At 43.3% G+C, this 14813-nt stretch overlaps 1 protein-coding gene across 3 annotated transcripts in view; it reads left to right on the forward strand.

Moving 5' to 3' along the window:
* The window catches only part of LOC124038041 (collagen alpha-1(XXIV) chain), a 101914-nt gene that overhangs the window by 67076 nt on the left and 20025 nt on the right, over positions 1-14813 (forward strand). For 2 of the 3 annotated variants that reach the window (XM_046353418.1, XM_046353419.1), the window contains exons 6-10: positions 997-1050; positions 1722-1775; positions 11171-11215; positions 11783-11836; positions 12382-12426. In XM_046353418.1, the coding sequence (XP_046209374.1) occupies positions 997-1050; positions 1722-1775; positions 11171-11215; positions 11783-11836; positions 12382-12426 (252 nt within the window). The remainder of the gene's footprint in view (positions 1-996; positions 1051-1721; positions 1776-11170; positions 11216-11782; positions 11837-12381; positions 12427-14813) is intronic. The other variant, XR_006839291.1, reaches the window with a different exon arrangement.

Raw genomic sequence — 14813 nt, forward strand, 5'->3', positions numbered from 1 at the left:
TAAATGAACGCCATGCACTGTTGACATTTTTCAAACAGAGAAGAGAAGGAATGAAGGTTTCACTGCCAGTAACTTCTGCTGCGGTACAACACACACACACACACACACACACACACACCCCTCCCTGCCCTTAACAGCTGAATGCTTGAATGGGCTGTCAGTCAAAACCAGTGAAATGTAATGCTTCAACCCCCGGAGAGAAATACCTGTTGAGAGCAGGCAATCAGTAGTGATGAACAGGTATTGTAGTATAGGCCTCTGAGGTGTCACCTGTACTCGGGCAGAGCATCCCTTGATCAGACAGGAGGACCCCCGAGTCTAAACATAGACTTCTGTTAAGAGGGTACATAAAACACTGGCTTAACATTTGTCTCAGGCCCAGAAAATGTGGATTGTATGTAATTGAATGGTTAGGCGTACTGAAGTAAGAGTACTCAGTGGCCTGGGAAATGTTTGTACTTTCATTGAGTGAAGGGTATAGAATAAACTTGAATTACTATGACATGTTATGGTTAAAAAGGGGAAAGTGGGGGTCTACAAAGCAGTCGTCCTTTTGTAGCATTTTGTCCCTTTGTTAGTGTGTGTACGTTTCCACTGTCTGTATCTCCTCATCTGTAGGGTGTCTTTGTAACTCAAGAGAAGCTTAGGACCCGTTCCCACCAATCGCAGTTGTCAATAACTGAGTCAGGTCTCCGGTCATTGGCTGAGACTTGAAAGACGCTTTGCAGAAAGCCATGTCAACCTTAACGGAGGAACAGCACAGATCTCTCAGTCATAAAGGAGATAAGAGATAAGACTCCGATAAGAATGAGTCACTTTGTTGTCATTGGAAAAGACGGTACTGTTGAATCGGGTGGCGAACTTTGCCACAGTAAAGAGCAGCACAGATTATTTATTTTAACATTTGCACTTTGATCTCCCCTGTACAGTATGTAGTGGAGTGGGTTCTGACTGCTATAAATAAGTGCTGACCCTGACTCTCTGTGTCACTGTCAGGGCTCTAAGGGCGATCCAGGACTGTCCCCAGGTCAGGCCCCGCCAGGAGACAAGGTAAAGAATGATCTGACCTAGTCTACTCTGGCCAGCAAACAGACAGACAGCATGGCTTTGTCTCTCTGTTTCTTCCTCTGTTTCTCTCTCTGTTTCTCTAGCTCTCTCTCTCAACATCTAACTGTCCCTCAATCCCTCGCTACTGGTTTCTCTTTCTGCTTTCCATCTTCTGCTCTCACTCTCAATCTCTTGCCTTTCCTGATTCTCCCGTTCAAAAACGAATACTTCACTCAACCACTCTGGCCCCATATCTTTCAACTTCACTTTAGCAGCATCTGTTCCCTCTTTCATTGACTCCACAACTACACGTTTAGAGGTTTTCTGACCCTTCTTTCTGATCGGTATTTCCTCCTCTCCTCTCTCACTCTCAATTCAACTTCCTTTTATTATTCTCTTCATCTCTAATCACATCTTGTATTCCGCTGATATTTATCTTCTGATATCTTAGTGTCTCTCTGCAAAGCTTTGGCACAGTTGCTACCTATTATCAGTCAGTGAAACTTCCGTTGGCCTGTGTTCTAACCATTGCCAGCTGCCGCTCCCTGTTTCGTCTCTTTTAATCTGCCTTCTTATCCTTATCTGATATCTCTTAATAGTTGCAGTTCATTGACTTGCAAATAACTTTTTTGATCAAGTCTAATGTTGTCATGGTTTTCTCCTTTTGTTTCCAGGGTGACAGAGGTCCACAAGGTCTTCCAGGTCCAGAAGGGTTTGCGGGTCCAACGGTAAGAGTTCAACAGTTATAACATCGGGGCTTCTTCTAACCTCTGGCTCTGACATACTGTAGACATATTATCTGAAGCAACTGTCATTCCATTGGCTCTTTGAAGGCATGAATGATGAGAACTATTCCGGATCCAATTAGATGATCATATTGTCATCGAATGAGTTCCCTGCATGAGCTTCTGTTCTGAATCGGAGCTGTTTCTGCTCGCCTCACACATGATGCTCCCGCTGCCTAAGCTTTATAAGTATTAGCCTTAAGCGGAGGCCTCCAGTGGACACTGGCTGTGTTCAGGAATCAGGATAATGTTACCCATTCACAGAGAGGGTCTGTCTCTCGGACAGGGGCCGGGGAGCTTCTAGTCCTAAGCCACCTCAGCCCACCCTGCTGTCGCTCCATAGGGCTGGACACACACGCACACAGATACACACGCACGCATGCACACACACATGCGTGCGTCGCCCTGGGAACCGTCTGCGTGCCAGGCTCCGGGACTCCTTGCCTGAATCTTTAAGAGTAAAGGCAATCTGAAGGAGGTTATGGCCCCTGATGACAGGCACACCATCCGATGCCTCTTCAAAAGAGAAAATGGCATGAGGAGAAAGAGGAAGCAGAGAAGGAAACCAATTAAATTCATACATCAGCACGCACAGCTCACACAACTCTCCTCAGTTTAGTCTCAGAGATGAGTCCTTATCTGTCTCCACATGCAGCAGCTGGCTGTGGACTGCTACTTTAAGCCGCTAGCCCTCATCTTGTCTGAGGGAACTGGGTTCAAATACTAGCATTTCAAATAATGTTGCCGTGCTTGATCGAGCTTGCCTGTTGCATGGAACCAATAGAAAACTCCAGGCAGGCTAAAGCAAACGCTCAATATATTTGAAAGATTTCAAATAGTATTTGTACCCAGGTCTGATCTCCGAAGGTTGGCCTTTACCTTGCCTCCCAGGAGGACACAGACCAATGTTTGCAGTAGCTGAACCTAATACCTAGGCCATCAACTGTGCCCCGGGAAGGTATTTTCAGAGGAAATGACTTCAGCCTAAGCCCCTTACCCCCGAGTGGGCTTTTTACTGAGTGTGAAGGTTCCTGTGTCAGGAAACGATGGAGGAGAGGAGCTACACGGAACGCAGGCCTGCTAAAAAAGGTTTCGCTCTACTGTCTCCCCCAAAAATATGAGTTAGCTAACCTAACAAATTATAAAGTTGAAGATAAAAACAACAGGGTTTTAAATGAACTAAAAGCTCATTACAGTTAGAAGGATTTATTGTTTGTTAAACTTAGGATACTCTTTGATTGTACTACTGGTCTGCCCAATTCCGCAACATGCTAACGTGGATCACAAACAGACTAGATTCAACGTGGATTCAGATAGAAGCCCAATCCTGTGGTTCATTGCCCTTAAGCTCAATTATATTCATTAATAACTTTAGTGAAGTGGGCAACATAGCCAAAACCTTTGTGAATTACAGCACCCTACTAGCATAGAGGGATTGTACGAAATACCTGGGCATTTCCTCCCAAATATGTTCTCACTCGCCTATAGTATGCAACCCAGACTTGCCAAAAGCCCTGAGTGATGCCAACTTTAATCTTTGGCATACTCTAGGAATCAGGACCTTTTCAGACCTGTTTCATCAGAAAACCACTATACTGAAATCCTTTCAAGTGAATTCAATGTGCCAAGATTCATTTATTTTTATTTTTAATATCTACAAATGAGGCATGTCATTTCCTCATTTACTTCCAAGAGGAGGTTTAGAGCTCAGCTAAATGAAGTTGAAACCCTTCTTGTCACAGCACAACCCATCAAAGTCAACATCTCATATATCTGTAGACTTCTTTCTGAGAAAAGAAGCTCCTCCTTTACTCCTTTGAAAATAATCTGGGAAAAGGACCTTGGTCTGACTATCAATGATGAGTTATGGGCGGAGGTTTGCGACAGGGTATACTGCACCTCTACTAATGTAAAAATGAAAGAATCTAATTGTATTACACCCCAGTGAGACTCCATAGAATGAATACATACATCTCCTGACCGTGAAAGGTGAACCTCTGAAAGTGGAACCGATATGCATGTATTTTGGAGTTGGAGAGAGATGACCAGATTTTGGCAATCTATACATACTGGGGCACAGAAAATACTAGATGTACAGTTTGGTATGACCCTGTGTATCAATCTTCTTAATGCCCAGCATTAACAAGGACTTTGTTCTTGATCATGACAGAGAAAATGTATTTATGCTTTGCTAAGAAATGTATTCTTCTATTGTGGGCTTCCAATACTTTTCCTACATTTAAAATGTGGATTGACCAGATTGTTGACTTTCTTTCTCTTGGAAAGCTTACTTAAAGAGACAGCCCAAGTTTGATAGTCTCCACTATGCAACTATATTTCAAATGGACAGAGCGAACGGGGGTGATTAGGGAAATGGACATGTTGTGTAAGGTGCTGTAAATACTCATTCTTTGCTTGCACTAGTTTACCTAAATGCAGGATCTGGCTGTAATACAAAGACAGAGGATTTCATTTTTATTTAACCGTTTATACATATTAAATTATTACTTACGATTTCTCTCGTAATCCAGTTGTTTTCTGCCTTAGCTGTTTCTCATCATGTTTTATGGTAAAGACGAGGAATACCCAGTTTCCTGAAGCATCCAAAAATGTGTGTTTTCATAGACTGTATCCTGGTTTGACTCTACCAGAGTACTCTTTGGGCTACAGTGTCTAGGAATAGAATGTATCCTGGTTTGACTCTACCAGAGTACTCTTTGGGCTACAGTGTCTAGGAATAGAATGTATCCTGGTTTGACTCTACCAGAGTACTCTTTGGGCTACAGTGTCAAGGAATAGAATGTATCCTGGTTTGACTCTACCAGAGTACTCTTTGGGCTACAATGTCAAGGATATCCTAGTCTACGACTTTCAGGTAATGCATTCAATGCAGTATTAGCCTTATATATAACCTATAGCCTCTGTCTCTTGCGCAATACACACTCACCTGTGCTCAGCTGCAAAAAATGCTCCTTAGCCCTAGGAGACCCATGCAGGAAAAGCAAGACTAGAATAGTTTCCTGGACATCGTTTTTTTCTTCTTTTTTTCTCATACCAATAGTCTATTCGAAGAGGGAAGCAAGCTCTTGTTTACCGCGATGGTGGTAGGCTATAGTAGTTATTTATTCAGACCCATAACCATTCAATCTACGTGAAGAGAAGTGAAAGCCATCTGCATCTAATTCTAGTCCTATATTATTTAAGCATGTCATTAGAATAATGAAGCTAAGGAAAACAAAAGTTATTTCATTTAGCCTAACTGTTAAAAAGGCGAGGACGGAATGAAGCAACAATGGAGATAGAAAGAGGAGGTAGGCAAAATAACGCTAGGGGAAATATTAAGAAAGGTATATATGCGTCAGCCTATTAATTATACACAATTATTATATTATAATTATATTATTATATTTCCCTATTATATTTCAAAAGTAAAATCAAATTGGCTAGCCTATACATGTTGTAATGTGTACACTGGGAGTTGGGGAGTGGAAAGTAAGTACAGGGAGTGGAAATGTCATAGTAAATAGAACATAGTACCAACCAAGAAACACGAGTAGCGTACAGACATGAAACAGAAACAGAGTCAATAACGCCTGGGGAAAGAACCAAAGGGAGTGACAGATATAAGGGAGGTAAGCAGCCAGGTGATGGAGCCCAGGAGTCTCATGAGGCGCAGGTGCGCGTACCGATGGTGGCAGATGTGCGTAATAACGAATAAACTGTCGACGTCGAGCGCTGGAGAGGGGGAGCGGGGGTACATGTGACAGTACAATGGAACCTGTATAGCCTGCTAAGACAATGGAACCTGTAGAGCCTGCTAAGACAATGGAACCTGTAGAGCCTGCTGAGGCGCAGGAACCTGTAGAGCCGGTTGAGGCGCAGGAACCTGTAGAGCCGGCTGAGGCGCTGGAACCTGTAGAGCCGGCCGAGGCACGGGAACCTGATGAGCTGGCTGAGGCTTGGGAGCCTGACGAGCCAACCGAAGCTTGGGAGCCTGGGGAGCCTGACGAGCCGACCGAGGCTTGGGAGCCTGACGAGCCGGCCGAGGCATGGGAGTCTGATGAGCCGGCCGAGGCTTGGGAGCCTGGGGAGCTTGACGAGCCGGCCGAGGCTTGGGAGCCTGGGGAGCTTGACGAGCCGGCCGAGGCTTGGGAGCCTGACGAGGCTGACGAGCCGGCCGAGGCATGGGAGTCTGACGAGGCGGACGAGGCTGACGAGGCTTATGAAGCTGTCGCTCCAGCTAAGGCATGGAAGCCTGACGAGCCAACTGAGGCATCCCCGGTTACTTCGGCAGCGTCACTTGGACCCGACGTCACCAGTAAATCCCTGTTGCTTCCCCTTGGTGAGGCGTGATTCTGTTCCTGTGTTAAATGTCTGTACACTACTCGTGTTTCTTGTTTTGTTCCATGTTTCATTTATTTTTAAATTCACTCCCTGTACTTGCTTCCCGACTCCTAGCGTACACGTTACACATGTAACTTTGTAGGCTGCAGGTGTTGCACCAGAATCTCATGTTCTCTTAACTTTATCATGGTTTGAACGAGGTGCGTAATTCCATTCCATATAATACAATACGGTACATCTATGTTTTTTTGTGGTTTGTCTGTCGTGTGTAATGTGCAGAAGCCTATAAACCTATATCATACAGTGCCTTCGTAAAGCTACCCTTGAATTTGTCCATGTTAGGTTACAGCCTTATTCTGAAAAAAGTATTTCATGTAGGGCTCATGAAATGTATTTCATGGATGGCTCATCAGGCTCAGATAACATCAGGCTCAGGTATCATCTGGCTCAGGTATCATCAGGCTCAGGTATCATCAGGCTCAGATAACATCAGGCTCAGATAACATCAGGCTCAGATAACATCAGGCTCAGGTAACATCAGGCTCAGGTACCATCTGGCTCAGGTATCATCTGGCTCAGGTATCATCAGGCTTGAATTTCTGATCAAAGCTTTAATCAAATACATACAGACCTATTTATATGCGTTATATGCTTTTGAATGACACTTCCTGTTTTGGAAGGAAATACGGGGTTACCTGAGAGTAAAGTGATTTTTTCTCGGGGTGGAACATTTGTAAAATACGGGAAAATTTCCAACCCTTCGAATCAAGGTTTACTGACTAAGCATATTCACTTAATTATACAGTACATTCGACTGGCCTCACTATACAGTGACGTCGGTATAGCATCAACTGTTATTTCATTGGGCATCTGTTTTCTAGCTAGTCATGGTGAAATTGTGAAATTGTTTGTCCTTGTATGACTGTCTTTATGACATTTGATGATATTTGAAGAAAAGCAGATCAAAGTATGAAAAACGACTGTTACTTCTCCATTGATAAAGTATGAAAAACGACTTACTTCTCCATTGATAAAGTATGAAAAACGACTGTTACTTCTCCATTTATAAAGTATGAAAAACGACTGTTACTTCTCCATTGATAAAGTTTGATCATAACGTTTCTGGGCCCTCTCCCCTGTGTCAAACACTTGGGTTCATTATTATGGTGGCATCCCCTTAACTCTCATTCTAATACACCAATGGTAACATGATATTCTCTTACCTCATTTAAATAAGTACCGCCTTGGAACCAACATTGGAGAAGGTGTGTTTGCCGAGAGGCGTGGTTCATATAGCTAGATAGCTACTCTACTGGTGCCAGAATTTGACTGTAGGGTGTCAGAAAATATGATAAAAAATTGACCCTATTCATCAATGGCTAAGATGCCATATGTTTTCTCTTTCATCTGTGTCTGGTGTTAGCTAGTTACTGGCTACCTAGGTCTTCAGCCAGCATAGAACAAAAGGGGGTCAAGGGTTGTTCCAAACCCAGATGCAGCTGTCAAGTCAACACATCAGTCAGTGCTGCTGTGCATCACAAGAGACATCATTCATGCAATTTCAATATTCAAGTTGCTTTGTGTTAGTGAAGCGGAACAAAGCTTCCTGAAGCATTGATGCTTTCCAGCCAATTGTGTTGAAAGTAGGTTCATTACCTGAGGCTTTGAACAACACAGTGTACACTAGTGGCACCTGCTGGTCAAAAGATCTTAGAGCAACCAAATTCTGAAAGATTATATCCCACACGCTGTAGCGCATGCGCGGAGTAACCTTTTTAGTCTTCTACCAAACCAATCAGGTGGTTGTTCGACGAAACAAAGATTCTGACATCATTGATCACCTGCTTCTGATAAAGTGGTACAGGCATCGGTACACTGCTTTGAAGTAAACTGCTTAAAGATTTTCACGCATGACTCAGAGCTCCGGTATCAAACGTGACATCCATACTTTGACTCAGAGCTCCGGTATCAAACGTAACATCCATACTTTGACTCAGAGCTCCGGTATCAAACGTGACATCCATACTTTGACTCAGAGCTCCGGTATCAAACGTAACATCCATACTTTGACTCAGAGCTCCGGTATCAAACGTAACATCCATACTTTGACTCAGAGCTCCGGTATCAAACGTAACATCCATACTTTGACTCAGAGCTCCGGTATCAAACGTAACATCCATACTTTGACTCAGAGCTCCGGTATCAAACGTAACATCCATACTTTGACTCAGAGCTCCGGTATCAAACGTAACATCCATACTTTGTGCTTTCGGGAAGTATTCAGACCCCTTGACATTTTCCACATTTGTTACGTTACAGCCTTATTCCATAATGTATTAAATAAATGTCTTCCCTCAGTCTACACACGATACTCTGTAATGACAAAGCGAAAACAGTTTTTTTTTTTTTTTTTTGCAAATGTATTAAAATAAAAAAATAAGAAAAACCTTATTTACGTAAGTTTTCAGACCCTTTGCTATGAGACTCGAAATTGAGCTCAGGTGCAACCTGTTTCCATTGATCATCCTTGAGATGTTTCTACAACTTGATTGGAGTCCACTTGTGGTAAATTCAATTGATTGGACATGGTTTGGAAAGGCACACGCCTGTCTAGATAAGGTCCCACAGTTGACAGTGCATGTCAGAGCAAAAAACAAACCATGAGGTCAAATGAATTGTCTGTAGAGCTCTGAGAAAGGATTGTGTCGAAGCACAGATCTGGGGAAGGCTAACAAAATAATTCTGCAGCATTGAAGGTCCCCAAGAACATAGTGGCCTCCATCATTCTTAAATGGATGAAGTTTGGAACCACCAAGACTCTTCCTAGAGCTGGCCGCCCGGCCAAACTGAGCAATTCGGGAGAAGGGCCTTGGTCAGGGAGGTGACCAAGAACCCGATGGTCACTCTGACAGAGCTCCAGAGTTCCTCTGTGGAGATTGGTGGAGTGCTGCAGAGATGGTTGTCCTTCTGAAAGGTTCTCCACTCAGGCCTTTATGGTAGAGTGGCCAGATGGAAGCCACTCCTCAGTAAAAGGCACATGAAAGCCCTCTTTGAGTTTGCCAAAAGGCATCTAAAGGACTCCGACCATGAGAAACAAGATACACTCAGCCTGATGAAACCAAGATTGAACTATTTGGCCTGAATGCCAAGCGTCACGTCTGGAGGAAACCTGGCACCATCTCTACGGTGAAGCATGGTGGAGGCAGCATCATGCTGTGGGGATTTTATTCAGCAGTAGAAACTGGGAGACTAGTCAGGATTGAGGGAAAGATGAATGGAGCAAAGTACAGGGAGATCCTCAGACTGGGGCGAAGGTTCTCCCTTCCAACAGAACAACCCTAAGCACACAGCTAAGACAACGCAGGACTGGCTTCGGGACAGGTCTCTGAATACTTATGTAAAAAACTAAAATGTGGAAAAAGTCAAGGGGTCTGAATACTTTCCGAATGCACTGCATCTCCATTCTTGTGTATTTTATTTTATTCCTCGTGTTACTATTTTATTTGTATAATTTTTAAAAAAGCATTTCACAGTAAAGTCTACACCATTTGTATTCGGCGCATGTGATAAATACAATTTGATTTGATTTGACTGCCGAGTGCTGGGAAGGAGGAAGGAAGCTCTGGAATGTTCTGGAATCCTTAGACAACCCTGGGCATCATGTCCTCAGTGGTCCTGTCTTTGTTATGATTGTATGGCTGAAATGCACACAGACAGACCTTTGGCTACCTGGCTCCGCCTCCTACTGATCACAACAGGCAAACAATAATTGGTGCTAAAATGACAAGTAATTCATGAGAAATTCTCTCTCTCTTTACCCAACCCCTCTTTCTCTCTCTTTTCCCCTCTTTTCTACCTCAGCTGACCCAGTTCAGATATCACTGTGCTTAACTCAGTCAGTCAGAGGCCCTGTATTGGGAAGTAACGATTCACCGATACACTGTAAGCATCGGCCCCGAATTCCAATGTTTAAGATAAAAGTGCATCGGCCCGTGGTCAGAAAATGTATTAAAATACTATGAATCTCCTCAGATTTGATTGTTGAGGTTCACCATCAGCAATAGTTTTGGTAGTTTTGCTTTTAACAATCGGCATATATGGTAATTTTTAGATATACAGGGTAAAGTTGAAAATGTCATAACAAGGACACCAATCACTATTGCGAGGCGCACCCCATGGCCGAAGCGAGAGGAGAAGATCACTCCGTTAAAACGTCCAAACGGTCGAAACCTTTCGATTTTGATGGGTGGAATTTGTGAACGATAAATATTTATACTTTACTAGCTCAAACACTTCATCTGCAAGTTAATCAGTGATGGTGATACACCATAGTCATACATAATACACACACACACACACACACACACACACACACACACACACACACACACACACACACACACACACACACACACACACACACACACACACACACACACACACACACACACACACACACACACACACACACACACACACACACACACACACAAGTTAATCAGTGGGTGATGGTGATTTCAGAACCAATCTGATAGTGGTACAGTAGATGCCTAGTCTCTCTCATGGCTCAGCTCAGTTGCCTACATAGTACATACACCATAGTCATACATCATTTACACACACACACACACACACACACACGTCAGCGCGGACAGATCCAGTTCAGAGATGTGCCCAGCTCATGAGCCCCATCAGCAGCAGATTTGAGTTAAGAATGGAATAGTAAATGTGTTTACACAACAAATGTTAATGCATTGAATCGCATCAAACCAAATTAAATCGATTTGTTCTGTAATGAAACCGAATCGCACCGAATCATTTCAATCTGAAACAGATTTTTCCTGTAACTAAAACAGATTTTTCCTGAGCCCATGTGTCTTGATACATGTCGAATCGTCTTGAAAGGGAAAGATGCACATCCCTAACACCTAATGTAGAGCAGGTGATATTCTCCTCTCAGTCTCATTTAAGATGTTTTCTTTCTCTACCTGCAGGGTTCTAAGGGCTATCCAGGGCCACAAGGACATCCTGGAGAACAGGTGAGTCGTTAGCGTTCATTGGGTCAAACTTGTCCCTTTTTATTTTAGTAAAACGCCAGGTCACTGATCTCATTATGGACCATTTTTGGGCTAGAGCATGACACACCCACACGCACGCACGCACAGTGAGAGAAAGAGACAGGCAGCTGTAGCCTGGAAGACATTTGGTATAGTCACTCTTCAGCTGTCTCTGTGTTCTCAGCCATTTCTCAGCCACTCAAGAAGCTAACAATTAACATGTTTCCCCTTTCAACACAAAACGTCCTAAAACGGAGTGCACTCACGCAGCACACTTACAAAGTAAATCCTTTAAGGTGTTGAGATGACTTCAGCACCAGGTGCCACTCTGTGCCCCGAGGTGATTGTTCAGGCTGGAACTGGAAGGGGAGGAGCCAGAGAGAGAGTGTGTGTGTTCTGCTACAGTTTGGCTGTAGGGGATGGGTGAGGGCAAACAGTGCCTGTTTTATTCCTGAGTTGGCAGCATTGGTGAGGGCCAATGTTTATCTTCTTTCATCCCTCTCTTTTATCTCTTTCTCTCTCTCCTTGTCTCTTCCCCCCCCTCCCCAGGGCATACCGGGACTTCCAGGAGTGATTGGGGATGCAGGTTACCCTGGCAGGCAGGTGCAGTGAATATGCTCCAGATTCCTCCATCCATCCTCTCGGCTTGTCTACATTGCGCAGAATTCCACATCACTACCTGCGTACTATCATATTGCTGTAGTCAGAAATGAACATCATGTCCTCCTGTCTCTCTCCTAACTACAGTAGTGACACACTCCTCAGTCTCTTTAGTGAAAAAACGGTCAACTAGTGACCTTTTTGCTAGACTCCTTGTCATTTTGATTTCAACTATATATTCAATAACAATTATTTTGAAGAAAGGCGTTGTATAAGTATGTCCGACGACGAATGTTTGAACTAAAAGTGTGTGCACAACAATGATACTAAGGAGGTGTAATGTAGCTGAGAGTGGCATGTTTCCTCATTCCTTTTGACTTCTTAAACAATTAGTCTATGCAATCACATTTTTTATTTCCCTACCTGTCTAAAATGTACAATTTAGTGTTTTATGTGTGGAAGTGTGTATTGCCCCCATGTGTAACAGACACACACACACTGTATTGTGTGACAATGGCCTCTCCTTATGCTGCTCTCCTTTGTTGCAGGGTTTGGCTGGGCCAGAAGGTAACCCAGGTCCTAAAGGTGTACGTGTAAGTACAGCTCCCTACTACCCTCCCCTCCACTTTACTCGGCTCTATTAGAGGGAATACTTCATTTCCTGAAGGGATTACCTGTCTGCTCCACCGGGAACGGCTGATCTGTTAGAGGACCTGTGTTGTGTTAACAAGGTGCTGGCTCCCACTGCAGCAGATTCCTCTGGGAGCAGGTCTGGGATCTGTTTTCGCTCAGTCGAGCTTCTGCTCTGTTGCGAGAGCAGCTCATTCCTTTCCTCAGGAAGCACAGGCATGCTCTCCCTCCGCTAGAGAACAGAGGGAGGGAAAAGAGCACGGGCTGGAGCATAGATAGAAAGGTTGGGAGGAGGGTATGAAGAGGTGGATAAATGAAAAGTAAAAAAATTAATAACTAAAAAGTGTAAGGAGAATCCCTCAGTTTGTCATTTTTGTTTATGCCAACATGTTGTCAGAGACAGAATGACATATCAGCCTATTAGGGAAAACTACAGGGCTCAATGAGTTTGAGACGTCTGTGGTAGTTTTCCATTGCTGAAGAATGTAGAAAAAGAGAGCGAGAGCGAGAGAGAGAGAGAGAGAGAGAGAGTCTTGCATCCATGTTGTATTATGTTTAAGTGAAGGTACTCCAAAACATAGCAGATAAGCTGCCAGACCGCCACTATCCCAGACTGCTGTCTGCTTCAATTATTATAATGGTTTTCTTGTGCCGAAGGAGAGGCGGACCAAAACGCAGCGTGGTTATTATTCATGGTTCTTTAATAAAGAAACTATACATGAATAGACTAACAAAACCAAGAAATGTGAAAAAACCAAAACAGCCCTATCTGGTACAAACACAGAGACAGGAACAATCACCCACAAAACCCAACACCAAACAGGCTACCTAAATATGGTTCCCAATCAGAGACAATGACTAACACCTGCCTCTGATTGAGAACCATATCAGGCCAAACACAGAAACAGACTAACTAGACACACAACATAGAATGCCCACTCAGATCACACCCTGACCAACCAAAACATAGAAACATACAAAGCAAACTATGGTCAGGGCGTGACAATTATAGAAGTCTCCTGTCCCCCACACTGGACTCGACTCGGTCTCTTCAAGTGTCCTCTCCCTTTTAGCTAGTCAGAATAAAAGCAAAAGCTCGCCTTCCATAGTTCCCTCTCATTTTTTGTGGTGATTTGTGAGGTAGTGGTGGTGAGGCGTTTTTATTTTTGCTATTGCCAGATGAGCATTATGTTCCATACTGATGAAATGTGGACATGCCTGATCTCCTCTCTCTGAAGTGGTCAGCAGATCGTAGCCTGTCAGCAAAGAGGGAATTATAAATGTAAATGTTTTGAAAGATGCACCGCTAGTTACTTTATATTTGTATTTTTTACAACAGAGTGGAAAAATGGCCGCATGTAACTTTTCTTCTCTCGGGTGGTCAGCAGCTCTTAGCCTGTCAGCTAAGAAACATATATTGAAGGTCGCACCGCATGCCACTTTTCAATGGAGCATGGGATAATTGGCCACTTGAAACGTTTCTACTTGGCTCTCAGCCTGTCAGCTAAGACAGTTTTTTCCATAGATGTAACTTTTGTAGTGAGCCGCATGGATACAGGACCAGTTGACCTGCTTCCCATGAAACACGGACGGAACTGCTTCAGCCGAATGAGACCTGGGTGAAGAGTTCCTCTGGCGGAAAGATGGAATGGTAGAATGAGAGAAAGGAGAGGCGGAAAGATGGAGATTTATCCCTCTCATATCTGTCCATGAAGCCAGACAATGTATCATTAGACTGATAGCTTGGCTTCAGTTTCAAGTTGTTTTTTTTAAAGTTAGTGTGTGTGCTTGCATATTGCATTTTTCTTTTTAACCTTTATTTAACTAGGCAAGTCAGTTAAGAACAAATTCTTATTTACAATGACGGCCTACCAAAAGGCAAAAGGCCTCCTGCGTGGACAGGCAAAGGTTTAAAAAAATAAATATATATATATATATATATATATATATATATATATATATATATATATATATATATATATATATATATATAGGACATATGTCAGCACTAGAGTAGGGGTAGATCATCATCTCTGATCTGACATATGTCAGCACTAGAGTAGGGGTAGATCATCATCTCTGATCTGACATATGTCAGCACTAGAGTAGGAGTAGATCATCATCACTGATCTCTGATCTGACATATGTCAGCACTAGAGTAGGAGTAGATCATCATCTCTGATCTGACATATGTCAGCACTAGAGTAGGGGTAGATCATCATCACTGATCTCTGATCTGACATATGCCAGCACTAGAGTAGGGGTATATCATCATCACTGATCTGACATATGTCAGCACTAGAGTAGGGGTAGATCATCATCACTGATCTCTGATCTGACATATGTCAGC

The sequence above is a fragment of the Oncorhynchus gorbuscha genome, linkage group LG06 (genome assembly GCF_021184085.1).
Source record: "Oncorhynchus gorbuscha isolate QuinsamMale2020 ecotype Even-year linkage group LG06, OgorEven_v1.0, whole genome shotgun sequence".
Taxonomy (NCBI): Eukaryota; Metazoa; Chordata; class Actinopteri; order Salmoniformes; family Salmonidae; genus Oncorhynchus; species Oncorhynchus gorbuscha.